Source organism: Aythya marila, assembly GCF_965140915.1.
Source record: "Aythya marila genome assembly, chromosome: 1".
In the NCBI taxonomy this organism is placed as follows: domain Eukaryota; kingdom Metazoa; phylum Chordata; class Aves; order Anseriformes; family Anatidae; genus Aythya; species Aythya marila.
Window position 1 is genome coordinate 10,633,621 of NC_139042.1, and position 21,540 is coordinate 10,655,160.

At 39.0% G+C, this 21,540-nt stretch overlaps 1 protein-coding gene across 1 annotated transcript in view; it reads left to right on the forward strand.

Moving 5' to 3' along the window:
• Window positions 1-21,540, forward strand: part of FAT3 (FAT atypical cadherin 3) — a 93,390-nt gene that overhangs the window by 2,778 nt on the left and 69,072 nt on the right. The window contains exons 2-5 of the mRNA XM_082751489.1: window positions 336-4,409; window positions 11,064-11,260; window positions 12,325-12,478; window positions 13,925-14,158. Of these exons, the coding sequence (XP_082607615.1) occupies window positions 413-4,409; window positions 11,064-11,260; window positions 12,325-12,478; window positions 13,925-14,158 (4,582 nt within the window). The 5' untranslated portion in view covers window positions 336-412. The remainder of the gene's footprint in view (window positions 1-335; window positions 4,410-11,063; window positions 11,261-12,324; window positions 12,479-13,924; window positions 14,159-21,540) is intronic.

A 21,540-nucleotide genomic window follows, 5' to 3' on the forward strand; every position in this document is an offset into this window, starting at 1 on the left:
TCCCATAATTTAGGGATGCTTTTTCCTAGTTTGGTGGTAGTAATATACATGCACCACATGCTCAAATGTTGACAGTGAGAATCAAGGTAATAAACAGCAGCATCTGAGTCTCTGAAAGTTTGAACACCTGCACTGCCTACTGGGATGGCCTGATTTTCAGAAAGAAAGACTAAAAGGCCCTTTATAATTATTTTATATTTGTTTGCTGTTTTGTTGTTGTTTGTTTTTGTTTTAAATAATTGTCGTTGACAAATTGCAGATAATTTCCCTTTATTAATTATCATTTAAATGCATTGTATTTCATTTATAATTTTCTTGCAATGTTTCCATTTTAGGAAATACAGGAAACACATTCAAGATCGAACCAGTTTTAGGGATCATTACATTACTGAAGGAGCCAGACTTAACCACAATGGGACAGTTTGTTCTGTCGGTTAAAGTGGCTGACCAAGGTTCTCCACCACTTTCTGCAACAGCAATTGTACGGATATCTGTGACAATGGCGGATAACTCCCACCCTAAGTTCACTCTCAAAGAATACCAAGCTGAGATTAATGAAAACGTGGATATTGGTACTTCTGTCATCTCTCTTTCTGCAATCAGTCAGTCCACGTTAGTTTATGAGGTTAAAGATGGGAATGTGGATGGAGTCTTCACTATAAACCCATATTCTGGAGTCATCACCAGTCAAAAGACCCTTGATTATGAACGTGCTTCCTCTTATCAGCTCATTGTACAGGCAACAAATATGGCAGGGATGGCATCAAATGCCACTGTGAACATTCAGATTGTTGATGAAAATGATAACCCACCAGTTTTTCTCTTCTCTCAGTACTCAGGCAGCATAAGCGAAGCTGCTCCTGTAAATAGCATAGTCCGAAGTGCAAATAACAGCCCCCTTGTGATACGTGCCACTGATGCTGACAGCAACCAGAACGCTTTGCTCGTCTACCAAATCGTTGAATCTACTGCAAAAAAGTACTTCACAGTAGATTCCAGCACAGGTGCAATTAGAACCATTGCAAATTTAGATCATGAAACAATAGCCCACTTCCACTTCCATGTGCATGTTAGAGACAGTGGCAATCCTCAGCTTACAGCAGAGAGCCCTGTTGAAGTAACCATTGAGGTAACTGATGTCAATGACAACCCACCAGTCTTCAGTCAGGCAGTATTTGAGACTGTCCTGCTTCTGCCCACATATGTTGGTGTTGAGGTTCTCAAAGTCAAGGCTACAGACCCAGATTCAGAGATCCCTCCTGAACTCACATATAGTCTAATTGAAGGCAATCTGGACCATTTTTTGATTGATTCAAGCACAGGAATACTCACAATTAAAAACAACAGCTTCTCCAAAGACCATTATATGCTAATAGTGAGAGTATCTGATGGGAAATTTTATAGCACTGCTATGGTGACAATAATGGTAAAAGAAGCCATGGATAGCGGGCTTCATTTCACACAAAATTTTTATTCCACGTCTATCTCAGAAAACACCACCAATATCACAAAGATCGCTGTGGTAAATGCTGTTGGTAACCGTCTTAATGAGCCCTTGAAATATAGCATATTAAACCCAGGAAACAAATTTAAAATCAAACCCACATCAGGAGTCATTCAGACGACTGGCATACCCTTTGACCGAGAAGAACAAGAGCTGTATGAGTTGGTGGTGGAAGCAAGCCGTGAACTAGATCACCTTCGTGTTGCTCGAGTGGTCGTGAGGGTTTACATTGAAGACATAAATGACAACGCACCAGTGTTTGTAGGGCTTCCATACTACGCTGCTGTGCAAGTTGATGCTGAGCCTGGTACCTTGATATATCGAGTGACAGCTATTGATAAAGATAAGGATGAAAATGGTGATGTGTCATATCTTCTGAAGGAAGATTATGGACATTTTGAAATTGATAGGGGAACTGGTAGTGTCACCCTCAAAGAAGCCTTCAATTCTGACTTATCTAATATAGAGTATTTAGTTGTCATTCTTGCAAAAGATGGTGGCAACCCATCACTGTCTGCTTCAGTAGAGCTCCCCATTACTATTGTTAACAAAGCAATGCCTGTGTTTGACAAGCCCTTCTATACAGCTTCTGTAAATGAAGATGTAGAAATTCACACACCAATTTTAAGCATAAATGCAACCAGTCCAGAAGGCCAGGGAATCATTTATATCATTGTCGATGGAGATCCTTACAATCAGTTTAATATTGACTTTGATACCGGAGTTCTGAGTGTCATCAGCCCACTGGACTATGAAATAAATTCTCTTTTTAAGCTAATGGTGCGAGCCAGCGATGCTCTCACTGGTGCTCGAGCTGAGGTCACTGTGGACTTGATTGTTAATGATGTGAACGATAACCCTCCAGTTTTTGATCAGTCAGCTTATAATGCTACTTTATCTGAAGCATCTTTGATTGGGACTCCTGTATTGCAGGTTGTTGCTACTGATGCTGACTCTGACAATAACAAAATTGTGCAGTATCAGATAGTCCAGGACACCTTTAACAGCACAGATTATTTCCATATAGACAGCACAAGTGGCCTAATTCTGACAGCACGTATGTTGGATCATGAACTCATACAGCAGTGCAGCTTGAAAGTCAGAGCAACTGATAATGGGTTCCCACCACTTAGCAGTGAAGTTCTTGTAAGTATCTCAATAACAGACATGAATGACAACCCTCCAATTTTCAACCAGCTAATATATGAATCGTATGTGAGTGAACTGGCACCTCGGGGTCATTTTGTGACTTGCGTCCAAGCCTCAGATGCTGACAGCTCTGATTTTGACAGACTGGAGTACAGCATCCTATCAGGAAACGATCGGACCAGTTTTATTATGGATAGCAAGAGTGGTGTAATCACCCTTTCCAACCATCGGAAGCAACGAATGGAGCCCATGTACAGCCTAAATGTCTCTGTCTCAGATGGGTTGTTCACCAGCACAGCCCAGGTGCATATACAGATCCTTGGGGCCAACCTCTACAGCCCTGTGTTTTCACAGAGTGTTTATGTTGCAGAGGTTAGAGAAAATGCAGCTCCTGGAACTAAGGTACTTCATGTGAAGGCCACAGATGGGGATTCAGGTGTATATGGCCAGATAAGCTACTCCATAATAAATGACTTTGCCAAGGACCGATTTTTGATTGATAACAATGGCCAGATTCTGACAACTGAGCGACTAGACCGGGAGAACCTGCTGGAAAGTGACATTGGTATATTTCTGAGAGCACTTGATGGGGGTGGCAGGACTACATTTTGCACTGTGAGAGTGATAGTAGTGGATGAGAATGACAATGCTCCCCAGTTTATGACGGTTGAATACAGAGCAAGCGTCAAAGCAGATGTTGGGAAGGGTTACTTGGTGACCCAAGTGCAAGCAGTAGATCCAGATGATGGAGCCAATTCCAGAATTACCTATTCTCTTTATAGTGAGGCCTCAGTTTCAGTAGCTGATCTGCTTGAAATAGATCCAGACAATGGATGGATGGTCACCAAGGGTAGCTTTAACCAACTGAAAAACACAGTTCTGTCATTCTTTGTCAAAGCAGTTGATGGTGGCATTCCTGTAAAGCACTCCCTCATTCCTGTCTACATCCATGTTTTACCTCCAGAAACCATTTTACCTTCCTTTTCCCAACCCCAGTATTCTTTCACCATAGCAGAAGATACCCTCATAGGCAGTACTATTGACATTGTTCATGTTACACCTAATCAGGGTGCTTTGTACACCACAGTTAATGGTGAGCTGTCAGAAAACAACAAAGATGGTGTGTTCATCATAGAACAAGACACGGGACTCTTAAAACTGGATAAGAGACTTGACCATGAGACAAATTCTGCATTTCACTTTAAAGTTGCAGCTACCATTCAGTTGGACAAAGTGGACATTGTGTTGACAGTGGATGTGGAGGTGAAGGTGTTGGATATAAATGACAACAAGCCCATATTTGAAACAGCAAGCTATGATGCTATAATAATGGAAGGGATGCCCGTAGGAACCAAACTTATGCAAGTTAAAGCGGTTGATGCAGACTCAAGTGCAAATGGGCAGGTCACCTATACACTCGCATTGGAATCAGAGCTGGAGAAGATCACAGAAGCTTTCACCATTGATAGCAACAGTGGCTGGATTAGCACACTGAAGGATCTGGACCATGAAAAAGATCCTGCTTTCACTTTTGCAGTGGTGGCCTCAGATCTAGGGGAAGCCTTATCCTTGTCATCAACCACCTTGGTCTCAGTCACTGTGACAGACATCAATGATAACGCACCTGTCTTTGAGCATGAGGTCTACAGAGGATCAGTGAAGGAGAGTGATGCTCCAGGGGAAGTTGTGGCTGTACTTAGCACCTGGGATGAAGATACATCTGATGTCAACCGGCAGGTTAGCTACCATATTACAGGTAAGAAACGGCAAGCATGCTTTCTTCCCAAAAACAGCTTTACTGAAGAACTGTGCATGTGTCCAGTTTTAAGGAGAAAAATTATGAAGGGTTTCAGCTAAGTTATCACTGTGACTCAGACAAATGCATCTCCCTTCAATTTTTTTTTTCTTTAGTTTGGACAGACTTTTGCAGCAACTAGCAAAGCTGAGAAGGGAAGGGAATGTGTGTTTGTGTTTGTGTCAGTCTGTGTCTGTCCAGGTGATTCTCTCTCTAACTTCCCAGAATAATTCTTCATGATTTGCTGCAGTGCAATGTAGCATGAACCATCAACCCATCATAATTAATATATCAGCTTGGAAAATATCATGACAATGTTCCAGCCAAGGGAAGAAGAACTTTTCATTCTTAAGGAGAAAATCTTCACACTTCAAAGCATTAAATTTTTTGGAATAGCCTTTTTCTTTTTGAGAGAGGAGAGTGCATGTAGGAACCATTTCAAAATAGCACTATTTAAGAAAACTGCACATTGGAGCAACCTTGGAACAAAATGGGGATACAATTTCTTATCAGCCCAGATTTCTGGCTGGTGAAATGGTAATCCATTCTGAAGAACCAGTTAGCTGCCATGCATTGCTATATACAGCATGTGGCAATTTCAATTACATTACTAACATATTTTTCAAAGTGTGGTAACATTGCTCTTTCCTTCTTTTCCCCAAGATTCAGGATAGATTTTGTGTGAGTTTATTGTGAGTGATGGGGTGCTGCAGTTATTTTTCTGCCTACAGCTTGCATTGTCCAATAGATTTTTTTTAGGGAAAAACTTCGTCACTCCCTCTAAACTTCACAGTCCAAGAGCCAATACTAAGTACACAGTAATAGCCAGATTATTGGGCAAGTTCACATATATCTCATTGGATAGGATTAGAATTACACAAGACTGCACACAAGTAGAAGGCAATGGGCAAAAATGAAAAGTCTGACAACTCACAGGACAACAGTTTGTTTATTTTGCTCTGGAGTACAAGACTTCTACTTCTGTGTTGGCTATTAAATTGGAAATGTTTGTGGGATGGTTTATAGAGACAAGTGGGATGTTCCAGTAATCTACAGAGTGCCCATGTTATGCATCTGAAGTAGCATCATTTTCAAAGGAGCCAGAGATTCATAGTTTCCATAAAAGCCTAGATTCAGTTTGAAGGCTTGCAAAAGCTAGTGTGTCTGTAGTGCGACATGTTGTAGGATACTAGAATTAGAGGCAAAAATTAGGCTTGTGAGTAAAGCACAGGATTTGAAGGCTGTAAAAAAGGTGCATTATCTGGTGCCTCAGTTTCCACATGTCTAAAACTAAATAAGTAGTGCTTCACCTTAGTGATTTTGTAATATTTGAAGCAATTTGTAATATTAAGTATTTGAGATGCCAGTATATAAAGTGCTATAGGAAATGCAAACCCTTAAGGTTTGTAACAAAAATATTTTAGCATGCCCTGTTAATCAAAGATATGTTTTTTCTTTGTTCTGAAAACTTTGTCATCTCTTATAATGAATTATGCTTTTAATTATGTATTGATCTGTTTTCTTCACATTCCTATGCTGTTAATTTAGCAAAAATTGGACTTTTAAATAATTGTCGTATTGACTCAAAAGCTTCAGGTCACTTTGTACCTTAATTAACACAGTTCAAAATATGTCAGTTATTTTGCCATTTTTTTTAGTTTCTGAAAACATTAGATGTCAAAGCCACAAACTTTCTCTAATGCCTACTGTACAATTACTAGAGCATATGAGCTCAGAAACTCCACTGTCTGAGTATATCCTTTGAATTTGGGAGATGCACATAGAGAAACTAGGTTCTTTTGATTCAGATATTAAGACATAGTTTAAGTAATGAAATAGTCTATTCACACTACACCCCAAATTAAGCTTGGGAACTGCATTTGAATATTTCATGGATCGGATTAGCCAGGTGATTATTCAAATGTTGTATCTTTTTGGATGCATTTTGAGCTGTAGAAACCTCCATGAATACAATAAACAATTTCTGAGGAAAAACAGGACACTGATAAAAAGGGAAAAGAAGACAAATTACAACATTTGAATCCATCAAAACCAGCTTTGTGCAAGTACACGTCATGAAAAGTAGCACACAGAAAAAAAGATGGAAAAAAATCATCTTTCAGGAGATGAAAGGAGGAAACATTCTGGGACAGATGTGATCACTTAAGAGCCCTTTGCACTTTTTTAGGAAATGCAAACACTTATTGCAGCCTTCTGATCAACTTTGAAAAGGGAAATATGCATTCTGGTGGGTAAATATACATTCTATTTTGAACTCCTTCCCTTTAGGACACGTGTCCATGATTACTGGCAAGTAGTTGCCATTTTCAAACTCCATTTTTCAAACTGCCATTTTAATCTGCATTTGATAGTGGAAAAAAAATTTTGCACTTCTCATTTGTTATTTGGAGTTTGATAACAAGTGGAGATGTTCACAAAGGAAAAGCTTGATATAAAAATCTTAGTAGAAAGCCATTAGAAAGTTTAGTTGACACAAGTGCACTTAGGAAGCACAGTAGTTTCCTTCTGAAGGCTCATTCAAGCTCATTGCCTTTATAATTTGTGGTAGTTTGACAAACAACAGGGATATGTCAATGTTTAGCTAGGATGTTTAGCCAGCCTAAAGACAGCTAGGTATTACTGAGATTTAACAGTGGAAAACAAGGAAAAGCCATCAGAAAAATGTCAGTTGCTAGGACTTTGGTATCGTAAAGTGTTTTGAATTAATTAGGCTCCATCAGGCATGTAAATGTAAGAACAGACAACAGTATTAAAATTTGTTTGTTTGCTTCTATTTTATATTTGAGATCTGGAGTTCTGCAGAAATGTTTGCTTAGATGTTTGAGGAAGACTTGTACTGCAGGCTGAAGAACAGTATGCATATTTTACAATAGTAAAGCTAAAAGGATTGGGTTTATAATTTTGGCAGCTCAGTAAACATGCAACATCTTAAAGTGGGGGGTGGGGGGTAAACCTATTGATTTTAAGTTACAAATGCCTGGAGTTCTAATTAGGAATTGAATGTATCTAAATAGATGCATAAATGTAAGAGAGAATCTAAATAAATAAGCCAGTAAATATTCAGTTCTCCCTCCCAGATCAGCATTGCAGTGAAAACTGATATTGCTGGCTTCTAGCTTTCAGTTCCCTTTTAGCCGTTATAATTCCCTCTGTGTGTGCTTTAGTAATGATGTGTGTCAGGATTCGTTTATTTTGGATCACTGTGTCTCTGCATTTCATTTGTATCTAGCTGTTTTCTTTCTTTTCTTAAACTTGAGCTTGATTTGGCTTTGTACTATTTGCTGACTAGGGAGGGAGGGAGAGCATTATTTAAACTTCAAGTAACAAAAGATAAAAGATAATGCTGATTTTTTTACCCTCAAAGCCATTCTAAAAAGTTACTGGAGTGTTTTTTGTAGCTAGCACTTCACTGTTGTGACATTCAAAGTAGAACATAAGAAAACTGCCAACAGATTTTAAAGAATCCATTAATACATGTAGTCAGGAGGCTTCCGTTTAGAAAAGCTACATTATTCAGAGTGAAAAACTAATTAATTAGAACGCCCCTAGGATACTGAATCTGCTTACATATATTAGTGAAAAAGTTAATTAATCACTACAGAATGAGATCTGCATCAAGACATATGTAGAAGTACTAGAAAATGGTTCCCTGGGCCACAGTGTGGATTTTTTTTTCTTGCATTTCTTTTTTTAAGAATATGTCTTGGCATTATTTTACTGTTTACATCTCATTATTTCTGTTACATTGTATAGTACAACTTCCTCCTTTGTCTTCCATCAACAAAGTATATAGCCAGTCCTGAGAAGCAAAAGAGAAGAAAGGTAGCACTCATGAAAAATGCATGCAAATAAACTGTTTCACATGTTTGCTGCTTATTACACAGGTTTCTTGGCCATTGAAATCGATCCTTTTCTAGTGAAGTGAGGAGAGAAAGGGATTCCAGGGACCATTTTTTAATATATACTCCCAAAATTCCTGTGTGATTCAAAAGCTATTCCATCAACAACAAAGCAACAGTGATTTTAAAATTGCTCCAAGCTAGTGTTACTGCCAGCCATAAAAGCCACCAGCTGATTTTAATTAGATTTTACCTTTCCTCTTTACTTAGCAATGGGATATCCATACCTTGAGTGCATTGCTTCATAGTAGCTCAGGACAGTTAATCATTTCCTTTTACAAAAGAACTAATATGCAGGAAAGCACTGATTGATATCATGAAACTAAATAAGAGTATTTAAGACCATTTTTATTAATGGTTTACAACATTAAGCTCACTGTGATAAGATTACAGCCTTTTCTAAAAGAGCGTTAAGCTTTTTTATGCTGATGTTGAGCTGAATAGAGAGAATTTAATGTTAATCAGCAGGGGTCTACCTTCTTTGACAATCACATTAAGACTCAAGTCAGTGGACAGCTTCACATTGCCTTGGGTTGTATTCAGACTGGCCTGCAGTGCACATCAATATACTAAGTAACCCTCTTTAGGGGAAGTCAGTTTATATCACACAGTAGGTTAAACAAGGTTTGTCTGAGTCCTATGATGGTTACTCCAAACTGTCATAGAAATCAGTGGGAAAACTGAGATCAGCTTGGTTTTGTGACCTAAAAAGTTGATTTTCTATCAACAGCAAATATCTCTGACATATCTGTTTTGTGCTCTGTATGACTACAGGGCCTTTTACAATTATAATGCATATCTGACTAATTTTCGGGAAATCTTCTTCATTACAACGTTGTTTTCTGACACAATTACACTTAGCTCAAATGGTGATGCTTAACGAGAAAGATTTCCTCAGCCCATCTCAACTAACTTAGCATTCATATCAAATAGAAACCAGTCTATCTTGTCATTGGTAGCTAATGAAAAAGGCATAGATTACAGCCCGTGACCTCTTTTTTGCTTTTTGATGTACAAAGAAGGCATGAAATGTGCATTACATTTTTTTGCTTCATTTTAAGCACAGTTTTAAGTTCAGATCTTCTCTGCCTTATTTTTGCTAAGCTGGTCCCCAGGAACTGACAGAATTGTGCCACCAGAAACAACAGCAGTGACACCTAATCTCCTGACAGCAGAGGCAGCTCAAATACATCTTTTCTCTGTTGGATTTGTTGTTGTTTTTTTTAAACACTAATTTACTCAAACATTGAACTAGAGAGGAAGGTTTAAGAACCTGGTCTTTCCATTAAGCTCGGACAGATCCCCTGACACATGTCAGGACCCTGAATAAGTTGTGAGCAAAGCCAAACTTAGCATGTTTGGCATTCTTGATCCTGACACAAGAAAGAATAAGCTTTCCCTTAATATTTTTATACCACTTTTATACATGAGAAACATGGATAGCAGTTCTCAGATTGCATTTCTGCACAGGAGAAAGCTTAATATGGTGGGAAAAGAGTACCAGGTTAGCTGGAATTAAAGTTTACCCAGTGGAGCGGTGTGATCGTTTTTTCTGTGTCCTCACTCAGTTCCTATAGCACACAAGTTTGCTATAACTATTTTGTGCTCCATCCTAAATCCTTAAATGTGCAGATATATTTTTACAGACCAAACATGTTAGATACTGGACATAGAAGACTGGGTGGTTGGCGTAAAAGGTCTTCTGTCTGGTCTGACAAGGGCGTTGAAAACAGGCTCAAAGAAAGGTGCTTGATAGTGGTTTCTTTGTGGAGCTGGCAGAGGACGGTACTGTTTCAAATGGAAGTGTAAATAATTGTGAGAGACATTAAAGAGCTATCCCTGGTTTGATTCCTTGTACCTTCGGCATGTGAAATGTCCTTCCTTCCTTCCTGAGGATGATGTGGATCAAATCTTTCCCTCTTCCAGCCTGCTTTTTCCCCCATGTGGTTTAATGATGTGAAAGAGCAATGTTACGAGGTTCGCTGTTGGTGTTACAGCATGATAAAAAGCTGTTCCGCTTTGACTCCTGCACTCCTCACTGGCTTTCCCCAGCTCTCACTCTCTGATACATTTGACCTAATTGTAGTGCTTATCTTCCAACTGCTCCTCAAATGACCTCTTGTTAGGACTATTTAATACTAATGTGTCTTCTTCTGTCGTGTAAACTTTTTTAAAAAATAGAATTTTAATGAGCAGAAGAAAGGCACAGCTGTATGATAAAGCTTTCATTAGAGGATTCCTTAATAGAACCTACTTCCAGTCCTTGATTGCATAATCAACAGCTAATGAAATTGTCTTGGTAACAAGAGCTGCGGTGTATTACATCCTCTCCCGAGACTAAGTGGAAAGACAATTGTACCAGCCTGAGAGGACTATTGATTGTTCACAGTTTGAATTTGATTGCCCTTAAGGGGAACTAAACAAGAGATCATCTTCAGCTCTGCTAAATGGATTTTGTTTCCGCTGAAAGTTATTGGTTCACTTTCATACAAGCCGTTTGGGGGGCAATAAACACAGGGAACGTAATCTCATTACAGATTTCCTGAATCTGCAAGTTTGAAAGCACCTGTCACTGGAAAACAAATGACAATTGCATATTCCTGGTCGCCTAGGATGAGTCTGTATTTGTGCTTAAATCAGGTGGGAGCCCTGGAGGGATGCCCTAACCTTTTGTGAGTTGCTTGTCTCATTGCAGGAGGGAATCCCAAAGGGAAGTTTGCTCTGGGACTGGTTCAGAACGAATGGAAGGTTTATGTAAAAAGGCCACTAGATCGGGAAGAACAAGATGTGTATTACCTGAACATCACTGCCACGGATGGCCTCTTTGTAACCCAAGCTGCTGTGGAAGTGACGGTCACTGACGTTAATGATAATAACCCAGTCTGTGAGCGGGTGAGTTAGCAACACCCTCTGCAATCTTCTGTGGTGCTGGAAGTGATAGTTTCCCAGTGGATGACACTGCTGTATTTACAGGAGATGCCCATTTTCATCCTGAAGGTCTTAGGTGAGGGATATAGAGTGATGTGGAGGGAAGCAGGATACAACAGTCTTGTGAAGCCAAGGTGAAAGGATAATGGCCTGGCAAAGGCAGTGGAGGAGTCTCCTCCCTCTTCTGCAATATGCTCTTAGCTGGCTTTCTAAAATGCAAAGGGTTGTGAGGTAGCACTGCTATAGGGCAGCCACTTTCCCCCAACAGAAAAAAAAATGCTTTTCCTTCACAATCAATGTGAAAATGTCTTCAGTCTAATCTAACTCCAGCCTTCCCAAATGTGTCAGGTGGCTAGCAGCCAGAGACACAGTGGAAAAGGTAGAAGAATATAGCTTGCTCTCAAGCTGTCAGGCATGCATTCAGTATGGCCTGACCACAGCTTTCACAGCATCAGCTGTCTCTTATTCTATGGAGAGGTAATGTGGGAAACCAGTATTACTGTGATAGGAAGGTGTGTGTGAAACAAAAGGCACGATAAAAACTAGATTTCCTTAACAGTACAGCTTGCAGAATCTTATTTATATATCCATATGTATACACACATGTAATTCCCATCATTACATTATCACCAATGGACTGCTGTCATTACAAGCACCACTCTGGGGAATCACAATCCGTATCTCCCTCAACGCTACTGGATGATGTGATAAAAACAGCTGTCTTCATTAGCACACTTATCCATTTCATGGGTGTTGATGAAAGAAATGGAAGACAGAAAATGTGACTGCATTTTACACCTAAGACTAGCCCTATTAAGAGTCATAATTTGGCATTGTTTTTGTGACACCTCAAGGCTTAGCAGCAATTTGAATTTCTAGGACTGTATTACATAAAGGAAAATTGCTTCCTGTATAGAAAAATGCACTACAGAGAGATAAAAAAAAAAAAAAAGTTGTACAATAGCTATAAAACACTGTTATTGCATAGCTTACATTTTTGTTTTGTTTTGTTTTGTTTTTTTCTCTAGGTTGCATACACAGCACTGTTTCCTGAAGATATTCCATCAAACAAAGTCATTCTAAAAATCAAAGCTAAAGATGCTGACATTGGGTCCAATGGTGAAATTCGCTACTCTCTCTACGGTCCTGGGAACAATAAATTTTTCTTAGATCCAGAAAATGGTAAGATGACAACTAAACGTTTTCAGATAGCCTTCTTAATCCCTCAGCGGGTACCAGTTTCCTTAACTAAAGTTAGGTTACATTTGGTTATCAGCCAGTTCCAGTTCTGACAGGTATGGATGACCACTTCCAAAGTGGTAATTTCGGGTGGGACGTTTGTTGGCCAGGTTGAGTGTTGTGTTCAGGACAGTAGAAGCTGACCCTTTTGTTTCCCAGCCAGACCTCAAGTTAGGACAGAGACATGGGGCCCTTGTCCTGGAGTTGTCTTGGTGCAGAACAGGAGAAGCTGCCAGCAGGGTCCTCCTTCACATTTGGACTTTATGTCTTCCACCCTGATCTGGAATTACTGGCTTTTATACCATGTAACAACAACATTCTTTTTATACTCAGACTTGAGTAGAAAAAGGATATCAGTAATGAATTTGTGGGCACAGGGGAGTGCTACAAAGGTGTTGTTCATTTGGCAGAGGGTCTTGAAAAAGGTTTTGATCTCTGCGAAGGTCCAGATTTCATGCTTGTTATAAAGTAAAGCTAAATAAAATAATTTTTCCATGGATAAAAATCCCACTCTTTTGTTACTTCTGTTACTTCTGGGAATTTAGTTTCTGTTATGACAGCCTAAGTCCATCCCTGTGCAATGCCTCCTCCACCTGGCTAGCAGGAGGCAGCACCTGATATTGTCGTAGTGCTACCGACAAGAGGCATTCAGAGGTCTGTGCAGTGTGTGGAAAGGGAAGTTTTGCCCTCCTTAAGACCAAATCTCGTCTTTTATTTCAAATTACTCCCTTTACCAAAATAAACCAAAACTTACCCTTTGACTAATAATGGCTGTTTGCAGATGTGGCCACGTTTGCTGTCATTTATCAGTGCTGTGGAAAGCAGATTGTGGGTAAAGTTCTCACAGTCTGAGTGAGAAACTGTCTTTGCTGCTATTGTTTATTGTGTTATAAGAATAAGAAGTCATATTCAAGCTAGATGCCAGAGGCATCTACAGGAATTCAGAGGTGATTGGAGGTTAAAATGTGGGAGAAGAGATTGGTTCTGTCTCGAATGGTAGCATTAGAAAACTTTGCAGTTCATTATGGCTGTTGTCATCAGTAGATTCGTGGTGACTTTTCTAAGTCTTGAAGTCTATAAATTTTGAGAGTAATAAAAGACAGACTTCAGAAAACATACCATGTTATGCTCTTAGAAGTTGCAGATTCTCAAAGGCCACCATGAGTGGCTTGTCCTACCTGCAATCATGCCACCAGCTCAATTATTTGGGTGGAGAGGGGTGAGAAGTGACACTGCTGTGGGGTTTTAATCTGCTCATTGGAATAAGCAAGGTTGTTTTTTCTTCTTGTAAATTCCAGTTAAATACATGTTTTTGAGCTACTCCCACTGTCTAGTATTAGTGATGCTGCTACAGCAGTAATTACAACTGCTGCTTTTAATCAATTTCAGGTGAGCTGAAATCCTTGGCGCCACTTGATCGAGAGAAAATCCCTGCATACAACCTGATTGCCCGAGCTACAGATGGTGGTGGCAGGTTTTGCCAATCGGAAATCCATCTTATTTTAGAAGATGTGAATGATAACCCACCAGTGTTTTCATCTGATCACTACACCGCGTGTGTCTATGAGAATACTGCCACTAAGGCCTTGCTAACAAGAGTCCAAGCCACTGATCCCGATGTCGGTAAGAGAGTGACACTGCAAACAGTAACTAATGTACAGGAAAACTCTGGGTTGTTGGAACTGCAATGCAGATGACTTTTTCTTTCCTCTTTCCTCAGTCTTTCATCTTTCTTCATTCTTTCCTCCTTGTTTCTGGATAATCCCCATTTTTCTGTCTTCTCTTTTGTTACCCTGCAATGCTCATGGCTGAGCTTGGCATGATGGTGTTACAAACAGAAGAAGCATTGCAGCAGCTACAGAAGTGTGTAGTCTTTTATTCTCTTGATCAGTGATAGTTTTTTGGGTAAATTCCAACTTTCTTCCTCGAGTGGTCTCACGTCCTTTCCTGAACCATGGTTTTGGATACCCATGCCTCTACGTAGGCAAATAATATAGTTAAGTGCTATAGGGACTTATATGTGATTAATCACAATATTGCTGGAGTTTTATACTGCTATAACTCCCATTTGTTCCAGCTGGTTACCTTAGCATGAAACTATTGTTGTACATTGTGAATATACACTATAAATGTTCTAGCTGTTTAAATGTAGATTCTTTTGAAGTGGAATAGTTTATTATATGAGGACCTTAACCTTGAAATCTAGGCCCAGTTATAAATATTTAAAGATATTTTTCATAGCACAGTGGTAAAACCTGATGAATATCGGATTTTGTTCTCAGCTTTTTCACTTCAGCTGGAATAAATAAATCCCATAATTTATTTTTTCTTCCTGTGGTTTTGGAGATGTTTTGTAAAAACTGTGGCTTAAGTAGCTTCACATAAAAAGCAGGCCTTTCACTGAATGATAAAAAATAACTAAATATATTTTTTTAAAGTACAGTACATGCTGGAAGTCCCAATTTTTACTCAGGTTGATAGTGTAAATATACAGTAATCAGTAAAGGAGCAGAAAGCATTCATTAAAGTATCTATGAAGTGCTGCATTATATGCTTGGCTGAAAAATCACTATTAAAATTTATGACACTGTCCTGCAGTGAAGAGCCAATTACTGGTAGTTAGCTACTGAACAGTCTGAACACCCAGTGTTGTTCGTTTCCATTGTCTTAATTACCATTTCTCTCATAGGTGAGATGACATTCAAGGAGTGGAGAGTCACAAGGGATTAGTGTTGAAAGTTGTCAATAAAAGTTCCTGTTAGCACCAACTTTGCATTATAAGATGGTTAGCTATGGAAAAAAAAAAAATAAAAAAAAAATAAAAAAAAAAATAAAAACATGATCTAATTGCTACATCTTCTTTCTGAAACAAGATAAGTTAAAGACAGGGATGAATAAGAAAACAGTACGCCTTTCCTTTAATGACTAGATTTGAAAATCAGACAAGACACTATCATATAATAGTGACTCTGTTCTCTAAAATATGATTTTATATCAATTACTGTTCTATTAATACTATTTATTCTATTGATACCAAAATCACTGATTCCCTGTTGCTGCAAAATGATTAAGTTTACGTAGTGTAATGTTCCCAACACAGAGTAGAAATATATTATTGATATTCTCCATGGAATACGATATTCCTGTTGGGTCCTGTGGAGAGTTATCCTAAAAACATAAATGAAGCTGGGAATCATCATACAGATCAATTTTTGACTTTCAGGAAACATTTTACAATCAATCTTAAAATTTGACAGTTCTTATGCTCTAGGTTTTGGAGAACCAGGTACCATAAGGGTAAGAATATTGATGTAGAATCCATTGAGATAAAACTTGAGATAAGTCAATTTGTGGTCTGCAACTGCCTGTAACTAAATAGCATTTAACATAAAACTGGAAATATTGTCGTCAGACAGTGCTGGATAATTAAGATAATTTCTAGTAACAGGAAAATAGTGTTGTATCTGCTTTGTGCCTTTGATGTCTCTTAAAGTTCCTGAACTCATAATATTCTGGGAGATTTCAGGACTGGAGCATAAGTTGTTTCATATATTTGTAATTTGGTTACATGCTTAGAAACTGCCTGTACCACCTGGACATACTGAAGAAGAGCTGTGATTTTGCTTTACAGTATTCAGCAGAAAAAAAAAATAAATGGGTTTAGCTATTGAGAACTTAACTGTAGTAGCATGCAAGCTGGTTTCCATTTAACCTCTCCATGTATCTAGGTATCTTAAGTTAAATGAATGCTTAGAAGAGAGAGTGGATACACACATCCCTTTGTTAAAATATTGATAACTTTATTATAGAACAATATTTTCTCCTATCCTTTTTTCCATTGGAAAACCTTAATATTTCCACAAGGTAATACTTCCTACTAACTTGCCACCATCAGGTTTTGATATGTGCAAACTAAGAAATGAAGGGCAAGTGCTGATTTTAGTTTGTTAGAGAAGTTCATGGGGAGCAGGTAGATTTTCCACCTCCCACTGTCTTCAAATCAAAGTGCCAAATTACTCCATTCTGTTCAAATTAGGGCACAAGAAGCGCTGGCATGAACACTGAGGTGTAATTATCTGAGCAAGCTCATCAGACAACTACAATATCAGCCTGTTTCAAAGGAATTAGGGTTATGCTAGAGCAGCAACACTGAGGAAACGTATATGGGACTTTGTGGCAAGCACAAAATTAGAAAGCTGATAAACATCAAAATAAACATGGAGCCCAAATTGCTACCTGAATTGCAGGTCCATAATCATTTTCAGTGCTGCTCATGTTTTATTGCCTGCATACAGTGCTGCAGCCCAAGTTGTGCAGGATTTGTACTGAGTTGTATCACTGAAGCTTTTCTTTCCTTCTTCTGGCCATGGGTATTTCTCCTGGGCTATAACTAAAGCAGGTTATGGTGCTTGCAGGCAGCAAAAAGATTGCAGTGCTGTCTGGGAAAACTTTTATGTTTAGGCAATTTTATGAACTGAGTATTCAGTGTGTGTGTGTGTACACTGTGTGCTTGGAGTAGAGCCTCAGAATGAGATGAACTGAGCTGGTTGCAAACCTACAAGCCTCACAGCACAGAGCTGGGCACATTGTCCAGGACACGTGGGTCCCATGTTGGCTGTGTGATGCCCCTCGAGGCTGTGTTGATGTAGCACGGGTACACGTGACCTTGGCTCATTTAGGGAAAGAAAAGGAGGCTGAACAAAAAGCAAAAATTACCACGTATTGTGACAAAAATAGGGAAAAGCAGAGATCTGATTTTTTTTTGTGAATGGTCAGAAACTAACTCAGTATTTGAAGCTGCAGTACTCAGGTAGGTTGGAGGGAAAAATGGGTGTTGAAAGCCTAATTCAGGGAGCTGGGATAATACTTGAGGCTACCTTAAGTTTATACATACAGGTTATACAGGTCAATTGTGCTTGAGTTTGGCTGTGCTTTTTTTAAAGAGTTGTGTAGAGTGAAATACTCTTTGGACCAAGATTTATGAGACAGATTCTGTAGCCCTCTGATTAGTACCTTTAATGTGGAGAGTTTTAATCAATCAAGCTTTTAATCGGCCTGGTTCTCGGTGTGGGAAACTAATTATTCACCTCTTCATGTAAAATGAAAGAGCTGTGGCAGAAAGGACTGAGCCCGTCTGGGGAAGTCATTTGACCTTCTTGTTGGGAGACATCTGCTCTCTAACCCTGCCCTCCACCACTAAGTGCAGGGGAGCAGACTGTGTCCCATCATCTGCACGGTGGGCTGCTGGGGAACTGGTGAACTGGGGGAAGAGTGCCATTTGCTTTATGCCTCTGATGGAAAGCTTTAACTTGGATTTGAAATAAATCTATGACAAAACTGATGCTTTCCCAGCAGTCTTAGACCTCAATGAATTTTGATGTTTCAATAAAGACTAAGTTTGCCAAAAAATACAATAAAATCCCTTACCATGTACACTTGTAAGGCAGGTGCACAGGAAATAAGAGATGTTTTTGATTTTTTTTTATTTCCTAGGGAAGAATGGTAATGTAGACTCTCCTTTAGATTTCAGTCAGTTCAGTCTGGAGTGTATCTACCCCCAGGAGGGTTGCGCAGGAAAAGTATTATACCTTATTTTCCTTCTTGTACTCTCATTGGGTCAACAAGAAAACTGAAGAATCAATTAAAAGAATAAAAACTAAATACTTGTAAAATAATGGCCAAGGGACATAGCACTCTGGGGTTTATGAAACAAAACACTTGCCTGTAGAAAGTGGCATCAAAGTGTCAGTGAGCACAACCCAAGGTGGTTCAGTGGTGACCATTTCCAGCAACACATGTATGGAAGTAATTAGTCAAGATTTCAGCTGTATCAGCAACGGGCTTTGCTCTTGAAGGAATTAGGGCAAGTGAGCCTGTTGCACACCCAGCTGGGCCACACAGGGAAGAGTTAAGTGCTGCCAGGTGAGATCGCAGAGAAGCAGGCAAGGCAGTCACAACCTGATTAAAGAGCACTTTTCTGTATAATGCATAATGGCACATGAAAATACTGAAGGCAACATTGATTTTGACATTCGCTGGCAAAGCAAATGTACAACAAACTTCTGCTTCAAATGTGGTTTGTTTATGTTAGGCAGGTCCCTTAAAGCAGGTCTGGAAAATTTTGAGGCATTCAGGATCTGAAAAAGAAGAAAATGAAGATTGAAATGTGCATAAGAAGGATAACACAAATAATAGGATAGAAGAGGTAATAAAACCCAGCTACTAGGTAGATAGCTTTAGCAGTGAAGCCACGGCTAGCTAGATGATGTTGTTTGAGCGTTTATAAAAAAGATGGCAAGGAAGGCTCATTCTCTAAAAAACATATGTGGAGCTTCTTGTATATTTACTCACCTCTTTGCCCCACTGCCTTATAAAATAGTCCAGGGGATAGTATACTAATGCAGGATATGGAAGACCTGAATTATTTGTTCCTCTTTTTGAGGCTATTCAAAACAACATTGCATAAGTAAGGGGTTATGCAGACTCAGGTTACAGTTGAAGTAGAGGGTCTTTTCCATCATCACTGAAGCTGTTTTGAAAAAGGTTTCAGGAATTGGAGAAAAAAAACACGAGTGAGAATTGCTCTGTAGCATGGTGGGTGACTGGGTTCTGTGCTCTGTACCCCAGGGTTTATTCAATGAAAAGTAATAGCCTATAGCAATGTACCTACTCCTCCTTCCTTTAAGGTGCTCTAAGCATTTGAATTTTGTTGCATAGGGAGAGTGGGAGAGCAAAGCCCTACATCCTCCCCAGCTAAGTTTAAAAAAAAAAAAAAAAAAGTTTTAGCTACTATTGCATTATAAAAGAGCCCCGAACTGTCATCATAGAATCACAGAACAGGTTGGGTTGGAAAGGACCTTAAAGATCATCTATTTCCAACCCCCTGCCATGGACAGGGCCACCTTCTACTAGACCAGGTTGGCCAAGGCAGACTGGTTAGTCCTGAGGACATGTACAGGTTCAAGTTAACTCAGAAAGCTGTTCAGGAGAAAACCTAGCTTTCACCTTCTAATAAAGTCAGGAGCACTTTGAGGAATGCAGAGATGCTGCACTTTGGGCCCCGGAAAAATTGCCAAATAAAAAATGATAGTCAGACTCAGTGGAGTTGAGACTTCTCTAGTGTTAGGAGGTAAACAAACAAGGTGTTTGGGGATTATTGTAGAAAACTCAGGTTTCTACCTAAATAAGCCCTACTTCGTATTCCATATTTTGCTTCCCACGCCTTGACACTTAGGAGACCCAATCCTGCTAGCAGTCAGACTATGCGACCCTATTGTTGAATCCTTCAAAGGGTCAGATTTTTAAAGCTGCAAATAGGTAGTCAGGGGAACTCAAGCACCCATCTTGCATTACAATAATGTATATCTGTGTATTGAGATGGCTCAGAGTTAGTGTGTGTTCAGCAAGCAGAAGTCATCAAAACACTCTTATTTCCTTCTGCAACATCCTAAGAGGCCAGGTAGAAAGGAAAGAAATACGGGTAATATGGCCTAGGTGCTATCCTTATACTTTGTTGTTCCCATTAATTTCTTTTATTTCTGAGATTTCCAAGACATTATTAACAACATGGTGTCAGAGAACTAGATGCATGACAAACAGAAAGAATTGCACCTCCTGGATTACTTTGATTGAATAAGGCCTGTGTTTGAATTGGGCCACTGAAACATACATATTTATGTCTATGTGTGTGTATATATATGCATAGATGCATACATACGTATATATGCATTCTCCTGCTACACACCACTATTTCAGCATAGTGATAAATTGCCCAGTATTGTCAGATGCAGTGTTACTGCAGCCAGCATAACTCTAAATTAGGTGTATCCAAATGGTGTTTACACCTCCAATTACTTCATAGCCTCTCGTCACTTCGAAAACATAACCAAGCTTATGCCTGATAATCATGAAGAAGTGAAGCACTCAGGACCACGGATGGAAACAAACTTGTGTATGCCCACACCCTCGGCTATATAAATCCCTGCTAGAAAAAAGAAGGAAAGAAGGAAAGAGCCAGTCAGAAAGACCTTGTCTTCCTACTGAAGAAGACAACATCCAACCAAACCAGAAAACTGCTTTTGGAGTTAAAGCTGTTGTTTCTCCACAGAAAAGGAACAACATAGTGAAAGCATGTCTCAGTAGCAGTGTTATGGATTGAACTTGGCTAGATTTTTCTGCTTAAATTGAAAAAATAACTTGAAAATTATTCTAGAGTTCAGCAAGGTACTTTTGTCAAGATTTCTCTCCCTTTCATCTCAAAATGATGGAGAATTATAAAATCTGGTTTAGTATTTGTTTGTTGTTAATGAAGTTGTAGACTTCTAACTACCAGTAACTGGTGTTGTAGTTAACATTTAGTTGATCACAAAATATGATAGGTGCCACTGTTAACAATCACACCATGAAACAGAAGAAGGACAAAGCACAATAAATAATCAGGTAAAATGCCTAAACTTAACAGCTGAGTTGATAAGCAATAACAATTTTTACAGCTTTCTTTCTGGACACTTTTTCTTTTTTACTTCTTGTTTGTTTATTTTTAATGCTTGCCATTATTTTTCTTTCCCAAGGTTTTCAAAATGTAAGTGAGCAGACAACAAAGTTAAGTCTCACTCTCCACAGATAAACAAGAATGAGTGGGCTAGCTATACTTGGGGAAAAACATTAAAAAATGAGTTCAGGTGACAGACGACAACTAGAGAGGAGTAACACACTATATAAGGTCTTGAATATGTATAAGTTTCAAATCATGTGTGATGCAGTAAGCAGGTAATGCCCACTGCAGAAATTCACTGTCATATGGGGATTGTGCCTTGTGTATTAATGCTCAGCCTTTTAGTGATGTTCATCTGGATCAACCTGTGTTGTAACTCCACCATTTTCAATTGACTTAGACAAGGAGCAATTTGATTTTCTTAATTATAAAGAGAAAGATTTTATTTCCCTGTTTCTATTCAAAGCAGTAATGACATAGAAGATCTTATTATGTGACATTCAGTATATGT